Genomic DNA, 21,589 nt, shown 5'->3' with positions numbered 1-21,589 from the left:
CTGGAGTAGAATATAAACCGCCAATTATAGTTTCTTGGCTTCAGAAGTAACATTGTTAATTTTTATACAGTTTGATAAAGTAATAAAAAGCTTAAATTTTCTTAGTTCTGGTGTATACAAACAACTCCCCCCTCCTCCCAAGAAATTTATAGTCCTTCTTACTAGCTTTTTCAGAGCTGTGTGATTGTAAAATTCATTGGAAACGCTACAAAACAATATTGTAGAGTATGAATAAAAGAAAAAAAAATCTTTGTTAAAGTCACCACGTAGCAAAAATTAGGGTACTTTGAGTTTTAGAATCTAGTTCTGAAATGAGTAAAGTGTCAAGGACGGCTCTCTAATTTTACATTCCTTACCTGGGTAGGCTATGATAAAACACTTATTCTAAGTACAGTAACTCTGTATGTCCCCTCGTAACAATATGCTGAACATGGTCACGTGATGTCCCAGTAGACACGAAATTCCAAATGGAAATGCGGCAAAAGGTATGTGAGTAGTGCAAATACCACTCATGGGCTTCCTACATCATTGTAGTTGTGCTTGCACAGTAACACCTGTATTCTGGTGCACTATGGCAACTGCTCAAACAAACCTGTTTCTAACAGACTGTGGGGAAAGTATTGCAAATGGTGATTTGAGAAATATTGCTTTCCTTTTATGCAAGATGAATTATGTTACATGTGAGAATGTGCAATTAATTTCTTAAATCACAGAATGTCTGACTTTCATCCATAACTTAACACTTTGAGGACCAGTCACTTAGAAAATTTTCGCCCCAGAAGATGACATTTAAGTCCCCATTTAAAATTTTACAAAAAAAAAATTGTTGTTTGATTTATGTTGAGGGATAACACACACAAAAAAGACCAATATTATATTTGAAATTTCAGCTTTTTGTGTAGCTATACTATATGTATATGAATTTAAACCATGAACTTCTCCTATTTGTGCGCTCGCGGTACTTAACAGTGATGTTGCTATTTGCTGATTACATCATGTGATGTTGATATTTGCTGACTACATCATGTGTCTTATGCTCTGAATATCTGATGTCACTGGCTGGCGACATCACCTGACGTGAACTATGATTGACTGACAATAGCTCGTTGCAATTTCAATTTCAGTGCTCTGGAAACTAACATGCTGTGTTTGATGGAATTCATATTTATATTTTCATATTATGAAAATATTCAGTGTAGATGTTGCTGCACATCCAAAATCTTCCTAATATGTGTATTTTTCCCATTACCTTGTCACACTGATTACTAAATAATTGCTTTGAATGTTTATCAAATAACTTGAAAGAACACAGCTGAATTTAAGTTTTAATTAGTTTAAATTTTCTGTTAGGCTAGGCCTGCAGCATAGAATACGTCATAATACGACATTTTATATTGAATTATTCTAGGTACGCCGCAAAAAGTTAATTAGTAGTGCTTATAGCTACAAGCTTACTACATTTACAGGTTTACTTGAGAGTGGCACTTTAGCCGAAACAAGCTTGTAGTAAGAAAGCATTACTACAATGCTAACTGTATAGTAACGACTGTTACAGTTAGGTATAAGTACAACATGACTAGGAGGCTGAACATAACTACACACACACACACACACACACACACACACACACACACACACACGTTTAAGGTGCCCTCTGCGGATGACATTGCACTGCCACATGCACAGCCTTTTGAAATCGTGCACCCATGCACGTGCCACTGTATTCCTCCTCTCTTAGGGAGATCACAGATTATTGAGACGTCAGATCTGTCCTCATCCATTACTTTGTGGCTAAGGTGGCATGCTGCAATGGGAGCCTACTGTCTGAAGTGCTTCGGGCATGGACATATTCTGCACACATCTTCCTGTGCCAAACCATAGGATCAGCATTGCTCAGGAACAGGTGATGGAGTCCCTGATGGTGGTGTTGGATGTAATAGAGGAAATGCTGCTTTGGCAACTGAAGATGGATGCTCTCACCCTCACAGGAAAGGAGAACTGGTGGCATCAGCAGGTGATATGAAGTGCAATATGGACAGGCTCAGAGGAGATGGTGTGACATCAGGGGGTGCCCAGAGCAAGCGAGGTGGTGCATTGGTTAGTGCAGTGGACCTGCATTTGGGAGAATGCCGGTTCAATCCCGCGTCCGGCCATCTTGATTTAGGTTTTTTCTCATTTTCTAAAATCGCTTCAGCAATTGCCGGGATGGTTTCTTTGAAAGGGCATGGCCAACTTCCTTCCCTAATCTGATGGGATTGATGACCTCGCTGTTCGGTTCCCTCCACCAAATCAACTAACCAACAAGGGGACGCCTGGCTGTCCGTGTAGAGGCGAAGCTGATCGCGGTGCCTTTAGCAGATAACGTCCTCCATGCAGATGTCGCAGCGACACCACCCCCGGCATCTGGCTATGATAGCTGGAATCCATGTAGGGTGACGTCCGAAACAGTGTGCCCAGACAGCCACACCCGAGTGGAAGAAATGCGGCTCCATGTAGGGTGACGTCTGATGAAACAGTGAGCCCAGACAACCACACCTGAGTGGAAGAAATGCAGCAGCTGCATGATTTGATCTCCAGGTGGAGGACACAGGTGTTGTAGCAGTGTCCTTGGCTGGCGCACATGGAGGATCTCTGCCTGGCTCTTCTCATCAAATGGTTGAAACAGTACAAGGAAAGAGATAGATGTAAGGCAACATCGGACAAAGAATTGACTACATATTTTTTCATCTGAGCTATTAATGTTCTCACTAGGCATTTCACCGTACCATTAGATTGTGGATGGAATGGTGGGACAAGGATATGGTGGATACCACTGAAATTGCAAAATGCGGCAAACTCTTGTGATGAAAATTGTGGACTATCATCAGACGCTGAAAGTTGTGGATAAGCCTTAGAGTGAAAAATTTTCATCGAAGCTATGATTGTGGCAGTTGTGGATATGAAAACACAACAAACAACATATTGAAAATGAAAGTCAAAGGAGATGACGAAGTTGCCCGGGGAGCTGCTTGATGCGTCACACACAGTGAGCAGGAGACAGCCAAGTGGGTAATATCACTGTCAAAGCCAGACCAAAACACGTACCAGTGGTCCAATGCTTTTGTGCACGATACACCAAAGTGATCTGCATTTGATAAATGGGGAATCTCCAAATGAAGCATTGAGATAATCACTAGCTAACGGGCGCACGATCCATGGGTAAAAGCAGAAAACCATCCACAACACGGGATCTGTGTCGAAAGCTGTAATAATTATGGAGGGGGCTGGATGCACGAAAAGGTTGTGACGACCTTTCGAAAAACGGGATCCGAAGCTGCAGCCTTCACAGTCTGTGTGTTAGTTACAGGGAAACCATCTGCTGTGTGGGGACATCAATGTGGAAACAAATAAATTCCTCCTGATCAAATCCTGAGCTGGAAATGGCTGGCAGGTAGGATAAGGCGTCAACACTTATTTGTTGATTTGTAGGGTGGAACTGAATCATGTAATTGTAACGTGAAAGGAAACAAGTGCAGCATTGAATGCGATGTGACGCTTTTTCTGGTAAGGACGCAGGAGGACTGACTAAGGAAACCAATGGTTTGTGATCGGTGACCAGATAGAATTTGGTATCGTAGAGAAAAACATGGAGTTTCTTCACACCATATACAATGGCCAAAGCTTTCTTTTCTATCTGAGAGTACGTAGTTTGAGCAGGGGTCAGCATTTTTAGGTGTAACCAATAGGCCACCCAGAGCGATCAGGCTGTCTATGAGCCAGTACAGCCCCCGGCCAGTACTGTGAAGCATCAGTCACAAGGACCAAGTAGAGACGTGGTTGGTATGTCAGTAAGCAGCAGGGCGCAGGCTTCAACATGGTCTTATGGGTGAAGAACACAGTTTTGCAGGTCAGAGACCAGCGAGACTGTGTCGCTTTTCACATTAGTGCATGTAGTGGCTGTGCCATTATCACTGCCCCAGGCAAAAATTTGGTGGCACACGATATTGCCAGTGTCAATTTTTTAACCTTCTATCATTTATCTTGGTTTGAAGTTTCTCACAAGGGTCACAAACCCCTGCAACAACATGGTTCTGCTATTGTGTCGCTTCCACGCCCTACATCATTCAAAGAACTTCAGGTTTTTCTAGAGCGACACAATAGCACAAACATGTTGATGCAGGGGTTTGTGACCCTTGTAAGAAACTTCAAAATCAGGAGAAACGATAGAATGTTGAAAATTGAAATTTTTCTAGATTGCAGTTCAACCTGGCTGCTTTGTATGGAGAGTTCGTAAATGTTTCTCAGTAGAGGTACCAGAAACTACAATTTCCTCCAAATAGTTTGCACAACTCAGCACAAATGCTGTAAGTTGTTAAAAAAAAAAAAATGGAAAATAATGGGAGCACTGGCAACTCCAAAAGGCAACAGCAAGTATTGGTACAGTTCAAAAGGGGTACAGACAACTAATATACATTGTGATACTGTAGCTAAAGGGAGTTGTGAATAGGCATACGACAAGTCAATTTTTGAGAAATATTGACCACATGTAATAACTTAGCAAAAATTTCATCCAGATGCGGTATTGGATATGTATTCACCATAGACTGTGCACTCACTGAAACTTTAAAATCGCTGGAGATACGTAACCGGCCCGATAGGTTCTGTACGATAACTAAGGGGATAGACTGCTCACTTGATGCAACAAGCTGAATGGTGCCAGATTCCGCGAGGTGATGTGATTCATCTTTGACTTGTTTCCCAAGTGCCACTGGAACTGGACGGGCTGGAAAGGAGTCGGCCGAGCAGATGGTTTCATAGTATTGTGTGCTTGAAGATTGTTGACACACCACAATCAAGGAGCGAACAAAGAGGAAAACTCAGAACGTAATGCTCCTGACTGTATGTATGGCACTTGTTCAGACACTAAATTCATTTTATCTGAAATGGTAAAACCAAACAACTTAAAAGCATCTAATCCAAAAAGATTCTCCATACGTGCTTTATCTGCAACAAGAAATGTAAGTGACCGGACTACTGACTTACAGGTCACTGGGTCAGAGATTTTGCCGAGAAAGGAATACTCTGTTTATGTAATTTACTAAACTTCTGTGAAACTGTGAGAAGCGGGGGGAAGCCATATAAGTTTGTGAGTTTTAACGAGGTTACTACTGCAGCTCCTGTATTCACATTGCATGTGCAGAACTTTATGAAAGACCGTAACATCGATGGAAAGTTTGTTTGGTGCAACAGAAATAGCCGATACAATGTTTACATCCATATCCACATCAGGATCGTTGTGCTGAATTTTTGTATTACAAACAGAAGCAGTGTGACCTTTTTTGTTGTAATTTTGAAGGTAGACCAGCATTTTGAGCGGGATGGAAGTGTGGAACGCGTACATTGGTGTTTACTGGTCTGTTTACTTTGTTGGTGTGGCCACTGTTGGGAGTGTGGCCAGTCACCATGATGTTGTGATCGTATGTGGAATGCCCTGACCATTGTCTTCCCCCTTTGAACTGTCTGAAGATTGGTGTGCAGGAGAGGGTTGGATTGCTGATACCTTACACCACGACTCAATTTGGTTAGCTGCAGCTCATGACACCTCACACAACCATCCAGTAGCTAAAACCTCAAAGAGGGATTGATTGTCATGCTGGAGGTCATGCTCTTGCACATCATGATCTGGAGCTAAACGAGTAATAGCATGTGTCACCAGCTGATCAGCATACTGCTCAGACAAAAAATTATTACAACCATTTAACCCGTGAAGTTCAGCTGCCATGCTCAACAGGATTGATGTGGTTGCTTCCTGTAGCTGTAAAACTCAACTCGGGTTGCAATAACATGGGTGTGCTTACAGTAGCACTTTGAAAGGAGGTCACATTTTTGGACACATGTTAAAGAATATGGATTCTGCAGTGAGGTGAGTTGACACAGGACTGGATACATTCGTGTTGATATCCATGAAAGGAGCAAGGCACAACATAAAATAGTGTCAGTAATACAAATGACTTAAAAGTGTTGTTGCTGATGTTTCTTGTATGCGTCCCATTCCTCTACTGTATGTAGAAAAGAGAGGTGGGTAAACCATGGAGCCACGGAGGGCGAAACCAGGCGACACAAAATGAGGATCATGCCAACTAGACAAAGCAGAAGCCAATGACTGAGATTGATTGCCCAGTACCTGTGATTGGTAGTGCAACACAGTTGTGAATGATTCTTGTTGTTCAACCATCCAACCAACCAGAGTAGAAAATTGTGTTGTAATTAGTTATGAGTGCTATATGACCACTAGACTGAACACAACTTTAGTCCATGGAAGCATTAACAACTTGAAGACAGTAAGTACCATTCTACAGGAACCAATTATGTACACACAGACCTGTAGCAATGCACATAGAGAACTGTGCAACTAATCGATAGTACTATCAGGACGTGTTGCGATGCCTGCGAGAAAATGTGGGAAGCAAATGTCCTGTAATGAGATGAGACAATTCATGGCTCTTGCATCACGGTAACGGATATTCACCCCTGGTGGTATATGCCTATTGCACAAAGTACAAAAGCATTGTGCTGCCTCATCCTCTGTACTCTCCAGACCTGGCTCCTGCAGACTTTGGAAATAAAAAAGTTGAATACCCCGCTAAAAGTACGGAAATTTGCAATGATTGACAAGGCGAAAGAAAATTCGCGGACAGCACTTTGTGTAATCTAGCAAGAGGTATACCATGACTGCTTCTGGAAGTGGAAATGGTGTTGGGGGCAGTGTATCAATTGTGGAGGAGAGTATTTCAAAGGAGACCATACACAATAAGTAAAAGGTTAAGTGCAGAAAAATGTTGTGGGTGAAGCTGGAATTTTTCTAACAGACCTCATACGCGAAACATTTTAAATTCCATTCATGTTAGCAGTTAATTATGTAATAACACATGCTGTCAGTCATTGTCAGTTCCATGAGTTTATTAAATAGATTGAAGAAAATTACTATATTATAGTTGTGGAAAACTTGTGATGTGGTTTTTTGACAGAATAATGAGTGGTTTGGAAGTTACCATTTTATACAGATTTAATTAAATGTATGAACTATCTTAATTTAAAATCGCAACAAGAAAACCAGCTACTGTGTGATTTGTACACTCAGTTTCAAGCCTTTCGACAAAAAATTGTTTTGTGTCTCAGTTAAACAAAAAAATTTTCACACCTTTTAATATGTGCAGAACATTGTCAGTATTCAGTGATTCAGTTTCCGGCAAATTTCACAAATGAAATGTTGAGTGCCTTAAAAATAAATTTAGAGTCTTCTTTTTTGATTTTTATGCTGTTGCACACAGTATCAAGATTTAAAAAATATATATATATATTGATGTAGAAACTCTTGTCCCAGCTTCAGGTGGAAATGGTTGATTTACAGTGCAGTGATTTTTATAAAGGTAAATATTTAAATTCATATTGCTGGAATTTTATAAATGTCATCCACTCACACAGTTTGATCAGTTGCATAAGTGTGCTCATGGTCTGCCCCCCCCCCCCCCCACACACACACACACACCATATTATGTACTGTGTATCTGTGTGGGAAGAAACTTTCTCCAAAATAAAATATACAAAAAGTATTTACAGATCTAAGGTAACTAATGAGTGTTTGAAATCGCTGCTGATAATATCCACTAGTAAACTTGATCCACAACTGCAAACAGTTACAGCTACCTAAATCTCATTAATCATCATTACAATGTTTTATTTCCTTAGTTGAATTGCCTGTGTTTGTGTGTGTTACTTTTGTGCAGTAAATTTCCAGGAAATCTCGTATAGCTAATTAAGTTAAAATGTTCAGTTACATTATATACGTCAGTTAATGTTTATTGTAATTGTTCATAAAATAAAAACAGCTGATAATTGTACGTACTTCATATGATTTATTTGTATTGTAAATTTTACACTGTACAGTGTTACAGTGATTTGTTCATGAATCTTACTCCTAATTAATACTTGTTAAGTGAAACATCTTTTCCACAGGAATCTGTGTAGAATAGGTTAGTGCATCCCATTTTGAAAAAATAGGTACTCAAAAAAGCTGTATTATATAGTACTGTAATTTCTATGTATACTACAGTACACCCTATTTTAGGAGAAAGTTCTTAAGAAATTTGTTTATGCCTGTGCTTCAAAATTTATCGAATAAGGTACATAGCATTGTTGTTGATAAAATGTATAGCATGCATAGGTACTGCCTTGTGGGTATCTTTAATGAATTTGTATTAGTTAACAATGATATACCAGAATATAAATTCTTAAACAGATATTGCAAGGGAAAAGGTTACCATGTGCTGCCAAGGAAAAGATCTTGCAACATCATGCAGAGAATTTGTAATGTCATCATGTAATCCCGAGCAGTGGTAAGGGTGACAACAATTGCAGTGCGAGGTTCATTGCAATCAATACAGCTGACTGAGTACAGCAGTATTGGAGCTTCTGCATCACAGAGTGGTAATTTATAGGATAATGTGTGATTCAGTGTTCATTTACAATGATCAGAGAGGCCAATTCAGGTCAGAAGGTAGTTTTTGAAATGGTTATTAAAGACTGGAAAAATAACACTGAAGAGACTCTTTATGTGAAATATTGTATATCATGTGAATCGCTCATTATGAGGGGGTTCAATAAACTGTTTGGTTGTAATAAAAATTGTGGCGAGCCAAACACCGTTCACATCTGACCCATTAACACAGGCTGGATTGATGGCATTTGCGGGCTGGTGTTGGCCTGTGGGCCATAGTTTAGAGTCTTTGCTCTAAAACTAGAGCAGGGAGAACCAGTTGGTATAAACAGAGACAGAATGAAAAGTTGTAGAAACTGCCATTAAAAAAGCAACTGAAGAAGCCCTCAGAAAAAGGAAGGGTTGAAAAAATTATGCACTGAAATTAAAGATATAATGAAAAAACACTACACTCTCTGAACCAACAGAGGAGAATCGTATTTACAAACAAGAGAGAACTGCAGAAAATTAAGAAATGAAACATGCTCAATCAAGAATCATTGACTGGATTTGTAAGTGTAATAGAAAACAATATCCAAAGAAGGGAAACAATAGCTTATAAAATAGTGGAAATATTCAAACAAACATAAAGATAAGTTGTTCAAATAAATCGCATCTAACAAGCAAAAATGATAGAACATTATAAAAACATGTGGTATGAAGAAACATGCTCCACGGAGGAGAAGAGGGTGAAATTAAAATTGAATTGCTAGATGATTTATGAATGGAAGAACTAGGAGAAGCCCTCAGCTCTGCAAATAGAAAATAAACTGCCCTCCTTTGTCATGAAATTTGGAAATTATAGCATTTTCCAACTTTTGGGCAATTGCCATCTCCTGCAGGCATTCTGTTAATAATTTTACAATTTCCTTTTGTACTACTTCTCCTGTGACTTTGACCATTTGTATTGAAATGTTGTCATCTCCAGATGCCTTCTCTTTTCTTCATATATCAATGGCATTTTATGCTTCAGCCAGTGTTATATCTGGAAAGGTATTTGTTATAACTTCAAGTTGAACAAATATATTTCAAGGAAGACGCAATACATGAAAGTCACAGATCAAGTAAGCAGAGTAAGTCGTGTGTACACTTTAACAGTTAAATCATAACTGAGTCCGTGTCTAGCAGCTGCTGGCTGGCTGGCCGCTTAGGTGGCGCTGCTGCTGCATGGCTGGTGGCTGGCAGACAGCGCCGCATGTAGAGGACGTGCGTAACTGCGCAGCGGCACTTTGAAAGATCGGTGAGTCACAACACTTTTCCCCCCTTTGAAGTGTCCCCGATGATAATGGGTCGAGATGACAGGAGACGTGGGGGTCGAATCTGCTGGGGCCCCGTGCACCAATCTGCCCGTTGCGGCAAGTCCGGTTGTTATAACAGGAGACATGGGCGATGTGTCCGCGTCCGTAGGAGGAGGAGGAGGAGGCGGATAGAGTTGCTCCGACAGATTATGGTCATCCGGTTCCTGTATAGGCAAGTCTCCTATTGGTGTCAGTTCTTACGCTGACACCGATAGGATGATCAGAGGACTGTGTTTTGAGTAATGAGAGATTCCAGGATCCCGAGCGTCAGGTAGAGCCGAAGGTGGTGTAACAGCATCCGAAATCGGCGTTGCCGGCACACAGGACCGAAGCTGGTCTGAATGACGCACCGCAACACCCGTGTCCGTCTGGATTTCATACAGGTATCGGTCACGGTGTCGTAAGATGCGGCCGGGACTCCATTTTGGCCACCCGTACCCATACAAGGTCGTCGGCGGTGAACCGGCCAAGCGAAGGCACCCGCGGCCGTGAGTTGGAAGGCCACAGAAGATGAAGTAGCGTGCGGGGCTGGCGGCCATGTAAGAGCTCAGCCGGGCTGTGGTCGCTCATGGGGGTGAAACGGTAAGAAGCCAGAAGTTGCAGAAGCACATCAGCAGCAGCAGAAGAAGTCGGGGGTTTCCTCATCTGAGCCTTAAATGTGCGGACCAGTCGTTCAGCCTCACCGTTTGACTGTGGATGGAACGGAGGGGCTGTGACATGCATGACACCGTGACGGGGACAAAAATTCGCAAAATCGGAATAGGCAAATTGCGGACCATTATCAGTAACAAGAGTAGAGGGAAGGCCTTCCTAAGAGAAAATGCGAGTTTGAGCATTGGTGGTTTCCGCAGTGGTAGGTGATGTGCAGTGGACAATGAAAGGAAAGTTCGAGTAGGCATCAATAATGAGAAGCCAATAAGTACCTAAAAAAGGTCCCGCGAAGTCAGCATGAATACGCTCCCAGGGCTTCTCAGTCGAAGGCCTCAATGACAAAGATGACTTTGGGGGGGGGGGGGGGGGGGGCAGCGAACATGTGTGCGATTTCAGAGTCAATGCCGGTCCAGTACACATAACGGCGCGCCAGAGATTTTGTGCGAGAGACACCCCATTGCCCTTGGTGAAGGATGTGCAAGACCAGAGCACGCAAAGATGGAGGCACCACAACACGCGGCGAAGCATTTTCGGTGGAAAGGAGTATAACACCATCCCTAGCCATGAGGCGGGAACACAAAGTATAGTAGTTCTGCAATGGATCAGAAGTCTTAGCGGGCGGACGATCTGGCCAACCCTTTTGAATACAGCATAAAACCCGGGAGAGGGTTTGGTCAGAACCCATAGCAGCTACCAGCCGGTCCCAGGTGATGGGGAACCCATCCACAACCCGCTACTCGGCAACATCCAGGTGGAAACACAAAAGTTCGTCCCTATTGAATGCCAGATCAGGACCCATGGGAAGGCGAGACAGTGCATCAGCATTCGCATGTTGAGCTGTCGGCCAGAAATGAATCTCATAATTGAAATGAGACAACTAAAGAGCCCAACGCTGGAGGCAGTGTGCAGCCTTGTTGGGAAGTGACGTTGATGGATGAAACAAGGAAACAAGTGGTTTGTGATCTGTAACAAGATGAAATTTGGATCCATAGAGAAAAACACCAAACTTATGAAGAGTATAATGGCCAAAGCTTCTTTTTCAATTTGTTTATACTTTTGTTGGGCATCCATGAGCGTTTATGGGTTGTTCAGAACTGTCAGAAAAACAGTGCGCAAGGACTGCACCGACCCTGTATTGAGAGGCGTCCGTGCCACGGACAAGATGTTGGCCACGCCGATAAGTAGCCAGGCATGGGGCCTGTTTCAACATAGTCTTAAAATTCTGGAAAGCCACATCGCATGACGTGGACCAGTGAAAAGGCACGTTTTTATGCAACAGGCGATGCAACAGCTGAGCCACAGAAGCAGCAGATGGTAAAAACCTGTGATGGTATGCTCTTTTCCCCAAGAAGGCCTGCAGTTCCTTAAGAGATGTAGGGCGAGGAAGGGCATTGATCGCAGCGACAGTTTGCTGAAGCGGACGAATACCATCCCGAGAGAGTTGAAACCCCAAGTATGTGATAAATGCCTCAAAAATTTTTGATTTCTGAAGATTACACTTAAGACCAGCAGTCTGTAAGACATGAAAAAGTGTGTGGAGATTTTGAAGATGTTCTTCAGTGGTGGAGCCAGTGACAACAATGTCGTCCATGTGATTTATACACCCAGGGACAGTGAGCAATAATTGTTGCAAAAATTGCTGAAAGAGAGCAGAGGCGCCGGCAACCCCAAATGGCAATCGTTGGTATTGATAGAGGCCGAAAGGCGTGTTAAGGACCAGAAACTGCCAGGAAGCAGCGTCGAGAGGAAGTTGATGATAAGCTTCTGACAGGTCAAGTTTAGAAAAATACTGGCCTCCAGCAAGTTTAGTGAACAATTCTTCAGGTCGAGGCATAGGGTAAGTGTCGATAAGGCATTGAGCATTTACAGTGGCTTTGGAATTGCGGCAGAGAGGAGTATCACCATTTGGCTTAGCAATGACGATGTCAGGAGAGGACCACTCACTGGAAGTAACAGGAAGCAAGATCCTCGAAGCAGTGAGACAATCCAGCTCCCGTTTTACCTGAACTCAAAGGCCCAAAAAAACTTAGGCCGAGCAGTGGGTTTGAGTGTGATATGAGCTTCAAAGTCGTTTGCACGGCCTAACCCAGGAGAAAAAAAAAAAGAGACGAAAATGTCGTCGACAAGGAATCCAATCGAGCATAAGGAATAGCATCAGAGACGATATTGACGGAGTCATCTATGGAGAACCCAAAAACACGAAAGGCATCGAAACCAAAAAGTCTCCGTGTTACTATGGCGACCATAAATGTGGGAACAGAGCGAACGACAGATGCGTAAGATACCTCAGCATCAAATTGTCCCAAGAGAGAAATCTTCTGTTTATTGTAAGTCCATAATTGCCTAGTGACAGGTGACAGGATTGGAGAACCTAAATGAAGACACGTATGAGAATTGATGATAGTGGTAGCAGAACCAGTATCCACCTGCATGCGAAACTCTCGACCAAGTATTTGGACAGTGAGGAATAACTTCCCTGAAAGGGAAGAAGTACAATTGACAGACAACACAGAATTAGAATCAGCGTCATGTTCATGAACCTCATGTATGCGGTCGGATTTGCAAACGGATAACACATGACACCTCTTTTTTTCATTTGTGACAATTGGCCCAATGTTGTGGACAATGCTCTCGCGAATGTTTCGTAAAACACCGCGGACATGAAGGAAGTTGCCGTGGGGTTTGCTGCGGTTTCTTAGGGGTTCGTTTACGGTTAGGCCGAGGCAGCGCTTGGGAGCGTACAGTGGCCACGTGGCCGGCGGGGACACGCCACATGCTTCGTCAACAGCGCACAAGAGTTAGTACTTACCCGACGTCACCCCATGCCTCTATTTGCGTTCCAGCGGCGCAAGAAATTTCAAAAGACTGAGCGATGGAGAGGACTTCATTCAGAGTCAGATTTGCCAACTGAAGGGCACGTTGCCTAACTTCTTTGTCGGGTGCCGACTGGATAATAGCATCCCGTACCATGGAATCGGCATATGATTCTTTGTGAACTTCAGTAACAAATTGACACTTTCTACTGAGGCCGTGAAGTTCAGCAGCCCAAGTGCAATAGGATTGATTCGGTTGTTTTTGACAGCGATAAAATGCAACATGAAAGGCTACCACATGCGTATGCTTTTAAAATAGACAGACAGAAGTGAGCACATTTCAGCAAAGGACAAGGACACAGGATCTTCCAAAGGAGCCAATTGCGACAACAAATGATACATTTGAGATGAAATCCATGAAAAGAACAGAGACTTACATGTTTGGTCATCCACGACATGAAATGCCAAGAAGTGCTGTCGAAGACGTTTTTCGTAATCAGACCAGTCTTCCGCTGTCTCATCGTAAGGAGGAAAAGGAGGTACAGACGACGACGAGAGATGCCCCACATTGGATGCCGCGACGAAATCATGAATCGCATTTGTGAGAAGCATTTGCTGTTCTGTGAGACTTTGCAATAGTTGCACTAAAGTAGCCATGGAAACATGTGGGTCAACGATGAAAAGGAAAAATTCACTACCTCGTCACCAATTGTTATAACTTCAAGTTGAACAAATATATTTCAAGGACGATGCAATACATGAAGTCACAGACCAAGTAAACAGAGTAAGACGTGTGAACACTTTAACAGTCAAATCATAACTGAGTGCGAGTCTAGCGGCTGCTGGCTGGCTGGCCGCTTAGGTGGCGCTGCTGCTGCATGGCTGGCAGGCAGTGCTGAAGGTAGAGGACACATGTAACTGCGCGGCGGCACTTTGAAAGATCGGCGAGTCACAACAGTATTATTTTCATATTAATGCTTTACATTTCCCATTCATCTCTGGAACTAAAGAAAACTTGAAATGTTTTAAATTTTTTTCTTTGTTAAGTACTGTGCTGTTTGCCACCTTGATGACATATGTTTTTTCCTTTTTTCTTTCCCCCAATCATCATTCGTTATGCTTATCAAGTTTTCAATGTATCTCGTCACATTATCCAAAATATATTTCACAGTAGTTTTGTTTAACCCATCATGTTCTGTTGTTTTATGTTCTGTTTGAGATTTTTTCCTTTGTACCTGCAACATCTGCTGTTTGCAGAAGTACCGTTGTTAAATAATTGCCCCTTTCATCTATGTTGATATAATCTTTATTTTCGAAGATATTTAACTTAATTTAAATTTATGATGTTTGTTTTTCTGGAACATTTTATTTTCTTATTACTGTTTAACAGTTACTCCAAACTCTTAAGTTTCAAACTGTCAAGTCTTGTAAAATTTCTGTATTGATAGATAAAATACTTTGGTCAGGAGAGCTCAGTGATTTCAAATGTGGGCTATTTATGGGACATCACTAGAGTAATAAATCCATTAGGGACATTTCAACCTTTACAAAGCTGCCCAAGTTGATTGTTGGTGATGCGATGTGAAAGAGGAAGTGCAAAGAAACAACCACACCTAAACAGAACCAGGTAGACCTCTTGTACTGTTGGACAGGGAATGTCAAATATTGCGGTGGGTAATAGCAAAAAATGGCTTGAAATCAATTGCGAGTTCCAATTTGCTGTCAGCAGTCCAGCTAGCAAATAATTGTTCTCAGGGAGTTAAGAAGGATCAGGTACAAGGTCGAGCAGTTCTTCAGAAGCCACACATTTTTGTATTCAGTGCTAAGCGACGCTTTAGGTGGTGTAAAGGGCTGCGCCATTGGGCAAGGATGCCTGGCTACTAGTGATTTGGGGCGATGAATCACACTATACCCTTTGTTTATCCTTTGGCAATCTGATGGAAGAGTTTGGGTTTGGAGAATGCCTGGAGAAAGTTGCCTGCCATCATATGTGCAGTACCAGAAGTGAATTATGGAGGAGATAGTGTAGTGCTATGGGGGTGTTTTATGTGTTGTCTCCTTATGACACTCAGAAACCCAGTGTTCAACATCAACTACTTCTCTGGTTTCGGCTTTTGAGAAAGGATGGGCTATCATTCCTCCACAGACATTCAGACACCTCACTGAAAGTGTCCCAAGCAGAGTACAAGCAAAGGGTATCCAGATACACTGGATGAGCTAGTGTGTCACCAGTTTCACTTTTTGGTCAATTTGATCCTTGCCAATTCCATTTGCAGTTTGTTTTCTTCTGGAAGAATGTGTTATGGCCACACATGTTCTTTTTTGCAAATTCTAGTAATGTAAAGTATCTTCATGTCTGGTATTGTATGCAAAGTTTCCCATTGAAGGCCGTTTTCTCCTCTTAAAGTACCACATGAGTGACTTAATGTGGGATTTGCTTTAATTCATCAGTTTCAGTAATTCTTCATAGAGGCCTTCTATCATGTTATCAAAACATATGTTAGTACACAGGTTTGAATGATACTGCTGGAGTGGTTGTTTTTAATATGGTACTTGTTGTTCAGTCAGGTATTTGTTCAACATCTATAATACTGCTCTTAATTTTCTTTTTATGATAAAGCCCATACTGTAATTTTGTTCACAATTTTTTATGTAATATAACTCATAGTTTGATTTTTAATTATAAACAGTCTTTTTATCTTCACTACGCTTCTGATAATCTACTGTATTCTGTTTGATGTTGAAATACTCTTTCATCCTCTGACCTGTCTTTGGATTGTAAAGCTGCACAGTTTATTGACTCTAAATAGGAAAATCATTGAAGCAGTTGTAATCTTAAGATCCACTATTGTTTGTTTAGTTTGCCAAATGTCTTGCAGGAAAGTGTAGGCGTAGATATGTCCCATGAACCGAAACTGTCATCCAAATTTCCTCAGCTCAAATATTGTCAACATTTACCTCACCTGCATAAAAAACTGACTTTCCAAGAACACAGAAATACCAGAAAAACCTGTTACTACCATACTGATGATACACTACCATGCCGGTGCCCAACGGTTGTGTTGATACACTTAAACAGTGCTAAAGTTTGACACATTTGTGCTCACATCAATCTGAATGCAGCTTAGTGCAGAGCTTCTGTATCTAAGAACCCAAGGCCAACAGGATCAGTTTACATGATATAAAAGTCCTCAAGTCAATATTGACAATTAAGAGTTTCTTCTGAAGGATGTAAATTGCCACATTCCACATCTACAGTGAGATTCATTGAAAGTTTATTGTGATTTTATATTCTCTTAAATCAACAGTACATTTTTATCTTAAAGCTGACAGTTTTGGGTTTAGGGTATGGGTAAGGTTTGCAATATAATTTTCAAATTGTTTTTCTTTTTCAGGCAATGTGCCCGCAATCCCCAGGAAACTATAGAACATTGGATAAAAGATCTCGGTAATTTATTTTGTCAGCAGTATACACAGCAGATGAACAAGACACAAAATGCTAATATCGATTTTGCTAGAAAGAGGCTGCAGTTAGGCGAATGCTTGTATTATAAATTACTTGAAAATATTTTGATTGATGAAAGTAAAAAGAAACCAGGTTATGATATGACTGTAAGTATTTGAATGAACAATAATTTGATTGTTTTAATTTGGCATATTGCATTCTTTCCCTCTGTGCCTTCCCCTGCCCCCCTTCTTCCTCTCCCACATTCCCCTTTCATTCTTATTTTGTACCTACTCATGTACATAACTTGTCCTGCCCCCTCATATTCTCTCCTCCATCTTTGTTTGCTGTGTGTATTTTGCTGTACTTTCCAACCATTGCCTCCTCCCTTAGCTCCAGTTCCTTTCCCTCACCCGTTAACTCTACCTCCTCCGCCTCCAAATCGTAATCTCACTTCACCTCCTCAAACTTTTACCCCCATTTCCTTCCCCTTTGTCTTGTACCTCCTCCCTCTGTCCAATTTCTGTTGTATCTGTTCCAATTTTGTATGGCTTTTCAGTGAAAATGTGAGTGCTCAGTAAGTGACAAAGCCTTTGATTATATTTGTGTTATAGTCACAGCTTCATTCTTAATCATGCAGGAAACATTACTTTATTTGTCAGTGTAAGTTGTAGATTTGAATTATTGTTACAAGATGACTTCTCAGATGCATTTTACATTACCAATATTTAATGTTAATCCACTTTTCTTACAGAATTTGCTGGAACAGGAAATATTCCACCATTCACTCTTTGCTTGTTGTCTAGAAATTGTGATCTATTCCTATAACTCACAGAGAACTTTTCCATGGATTCTAGAAGCATTAAACTTGGAATCGTATTATTTCTACAAAGTAATAGAGGTGATCGTACGTGTCGAAGATCAACTCTCTCGTGATATGGTGAAACATCTGAATCTTGTAAGTTACTGGTATTAAAAAAAAGAAAAATAGCTTCTGATTATGAAAGTGTTCTCAGTTACTTTTGGCTGTTAGGCCTGGAATTGATGTCACAGAATGAAAGTTTCCATAATTTTTAACTGTTTTATTCTTACTAAAGAAACGAAATTATTAGTAATAACAGAGATATGTCTCTTTCTTTAGATTGAAGAACAGATATTAGAGTCCAGGGCTTGGCACAATGGAAGTCCTCTCTGGGAAAGTATAGAAAATTCTGGATTGCCTGTACCATCATATGAAGATGTATCGCTTCCTGGGCAAACAGATGACTTTGTGGCCTCATCCCAAAATTCAGTTGTTCATCGCATTGCCAAGGGTGTTGATAGGGTACCTGGTGATCAGGCAACCCACAGAGTAGATACTGCGGAGTCCAGTAAGTTCACCATCTATTGCGATAATATCTGCACAATACATTTTGGCACCTTATTTACGTTGCTTGTTACAGTCTTTTGGGAAGTGTGGAGATACTGCGAAATGTAAAACAGGTCAAAACTTGAAAAGTTGAACAGTATTTTGAATGAAAGAGAGCCAGATTTTTATGTTCCAGAATCGTGCAATTTCTATCCGCTTTCGATTTGAAAATAATAACTGACAAAGACTAATGAAAAAAAAATTGTAATCAACGTAAATCTGACTTGGCCAAGTTCTTTTATTTATGTATTTGTTTTATCATCTTCTGGTATTAGTATTCATATTTCATAATCTTTTGCGTCCCAGTCTGTTAAGTCATCCTCTGATGACTAAAATATTTTGGCTCCTGAAGCAGTTATTAGAAAGTGTACAAGTGATGATTCTTTGGACCATATCACTTTCTTCAAATCATTGTTTGTGATGCATGACCATAGCGTTTTTTGTGTCAATGTAGCAATTCCTGGTGGTGCTGAGAGGTCTGTATATTGTCACCTGGCTGGGAATATGCAGTTTGTGTAGCTCACATAAGACAGTAATTGCAAAAACTATTTGTTCAGTATGCTAATTGATTGACGCTGTTGCTTGCGTCTTCATATCTCTATGATTCACAGTGACATTCGTCTTCAGTCTTTGATGTTTCTTTATGACTGTTAATTGGTTTTCATCAAGTGTTGCTGTTTTATTAAGATGTCTTTTTATAAACTGTGCATACCTTCACCATCTAGAATCTGTAGCATTAACTGTCTAAGCTGCATTTACTGTAGTTAACTATGATTCAACAGTTTTCCTTCACTGAAATTCAAGAAGTAACTAATGGTAGCTAATTGTAGTTGGTGCAGACTATTGTTTACCACCTCACAATGATGCCTTGACCAGTGTCAGGTAGAAACCATAAAATACGCATTGGTGATAAATGCGAATATTGATGTGAAAATGCAGTTTTATATAATAGGTGCTGATTCATACAAATTGTGTCCAGATGAACTATTTTGTCAGAGATGATTTGAAATAGCTTTACCTTCTGAATATAAATATAAAAAAGTAACCAGTTTTAAGTTACTGGTATTGTACATCATCTGGCAAAGCTGAACTTGGAAAGAGAATGTGAATAGGAGTGCATTTGCAAAATAAAGTGCACATCTACACACAACACAACATTGTTGTTGTTGTTGTTGCTGTTGTCTTCAGTCCTGAGACTGGTTTGATGCAGCTCTCCATGCTACTCTGTCCTGTGCTAGCTTCTTCGTCTCCCAGTACCTACTGCAACCTACATCCTTCTGAATCTGCTTAGTGTATTCATCTCTTGGTCTCCCTCTACGATTTTTACCCTCCATGCTGCCCTCCAATGCTAAATTTGTGATCCCTTGCTGCCTCAGGACATGTCCTACCAACCAGTCCCTTCTTCTAGTCAAATTGTGCCACAAACTTCTCTCCTCCCCAATCCTATTCAATATCTCCTCATTAGTTACGTGATCTATCCACCTTATCTTCAGCATTCTTCTGTAGCACCACATTTCGAAAGCTTCTATTCTCTTCTTGTCCAAACTAGTTGTAGTCCATGTTTCACTTCCATACATGGCTACACTCCATACAAATACTTTCAGAAACGACTTCCTGACACTTAAATCTATATTCTTCAGAAACGCTTTCCTTGACATGGCCAGTCTACATTTTATATCCTCTCTACTTCGACCATCATCAGTTATTTTACTTCCTAAATAGCAAAACTCCTTTACGATTTTAAGTGTCTCATTTCCTAATCTAATTCCCTCAGCATCACCCGATTTAATTTGACTACATTCCATTATCCTCGTTTTGCTTTTGTTGGTGTTCATCTTATATCCTCCTTTCAAGACACTGTCCATTCCGTTCAACTGCTCTTCCAGGTCCTTTGCTGTCTCTGACAGAATTACAATGTCATAGGCGAACTTCAAAGTTTTTACTTCTTCTGCATGAATTTTAATACCTACTCCAAATTTTTCTTTTGTTTCCTTTACTGCTTGCTCAATATACAGATTGAATAACATCCGGGAGAGGCTACAACCCTGTCTCACTCCCTTCCCAACACTGCTTCTCTTTCATGCCCCTCGACTCTTATAATTGCCATCTGGTTTCTGTACAAATTGTAAATAGCCTTTTGCTCCCTGTATTTTACCCCTGCCACTTTCAGAATTTGAAAGAGAGTATTCCAGTCAACATTGTCAAAAGCTTTTTCCAAGCCTACAAATGCTAGAAACGTAGGTTTGCCTTTTCTTAATCTTTCTTCTAAGATAAGTCGTAAGGTCAGTATTGCCTCATGGGGTAAAACATTTCTACGGAATCCAAACTGATCCTCCCCGAGGTCCGCATCTACCAGTTTTTCCATTCGTCTGTAAAGAATTCACGTTAGTATTTTGCAGCTGTGACTTATTAAACTGATAGTTCGGTAATTTTCACATCTGTCAGCACCTGCTTTCTTTGGGATTGGAATTATTATATTCTTCTTGAAATCTGAATGTATTTTGCCTGTCTCATACATCTTGCTCACCAGCTGGTAGAGTTTTGTCATGACTGGCTCTCCTAAGGCCGTCAGTAGTTCTAATGGAATGTTGTCTACTCCCGGGGCCTTGTTTCGACTCGGGTCTTTCAGTGCTCTGTCAAACTCTTCATGCAGTATCTTATCTCCCATTTCATCTTCATCTACATCCTCTTCCATTTCCATAATATTGTCTACACAACATATCAGCGTACTTATAAGGTACGCTCAGGTTTCATGTCAAGCAATGGGCGGTTGCATCATCTCCAAGATAAGTTCTGCATATGACAAGACTCGACTCAGCCCTAGGACTTAACATCTTAGTACAAAGAAACGGGAACATTTATCTACTATCTAAATTTGGCTTTTTGTGAAATTTTGGATGCTATAACGTGGCAATTTTAGGTGACAAGTGTTTTGAACTATGGTTGCATAAGTTACAGTCAGGGTTCAGGTCTGAACAACCTCGTCTACGATGTTGGCAACCTCAGTAAGCAATGACACAGTAGATGTTACAGAATGCTTTGTATTCTGTGTAGCTCATTAGTTTCTGTCTTATTTTGAAATGAGCGAAGAGTCTGGTCTGTCACAGAGTTCGAGTGTGGCTCTCCCGACACCAGAAGGGATCGGTGATCCATGTGTCGGATCTGCTTTCACAGAAACGCACAGATGATGTCAAGAAAAAATCGGCAGACTCTGCTCACTGGCAAGAAAATGATGTTGCTTGTCGAGAGACAGTGATTTGCTGAACGCTTCGATAGAGTCAAAAGGAAAAAATAAAGCAAGCACAGACTCCTCTCAAAAAGCCCTTATTACAGAGAATAAAAACTGTTTATTCTCTTCTGTTATTATTTGATCTCCAATAACTTCTTCTTCTTCTTTCGGTTGTGCCATTTTCCGGCAATTTCGCAGGGTCGGCATGGTTAGTTAGATTTGGCAAGGTT

At 40.9% G+C, this 21,589-nt stretch overlaps 1 protein-coding gene across 4 annotated transcripts in view; it reads left to right on the top strand.

The window, feature by feature from the left end:
• LOC126272671 (retinoblastoma-like protein 1) overlaps positions 1–21,589 on the top strand; it is a 169,176-nt gene that overhangs the window by 81,903 nt on the left and 65,684 nt on the right. For all 4 annotated transcript variants that reach the window (XM_049975687.1, XM_049975688.1, XM_049975689.1 and 1 more), the window contains 3 exons: positions 16,673–16,889; positions 17,477–17,680; positions 17,864–18,092. In XM_049975687.1, the coding sequence (XP_049831644.1) occupies positions 16,673–16,889; positions 17,477–17,680; positions 17,864–18,092 (650 nt within the window). The remainder of the gene's footprint in view (positions 1–16,672; positions 16,890–17,476; positions 17,681–17,863; positions 18,093–21,589) is intronic.

Source organism: Schistocerca gregaria, chromosome 5, assembly GCF_023897955.1.
Source record: "Schistocerca gregaria isolate iqSchGreg1 chromosome 5, iqSchGreg1.2, whole genome shotgun sequence".
Taxonomy (NCBI): Eukaryota; Metazoa; Arthropoda; class Insecta; order Orthoptera; family Acrididae; genus Schistocerca; species Schistocerca gregaria.
The sequence above is the reverse complement of the archived record's forward strand: the minus strand, read 5'-3'. Positions and strand labels throughout refer to the sequence as shown.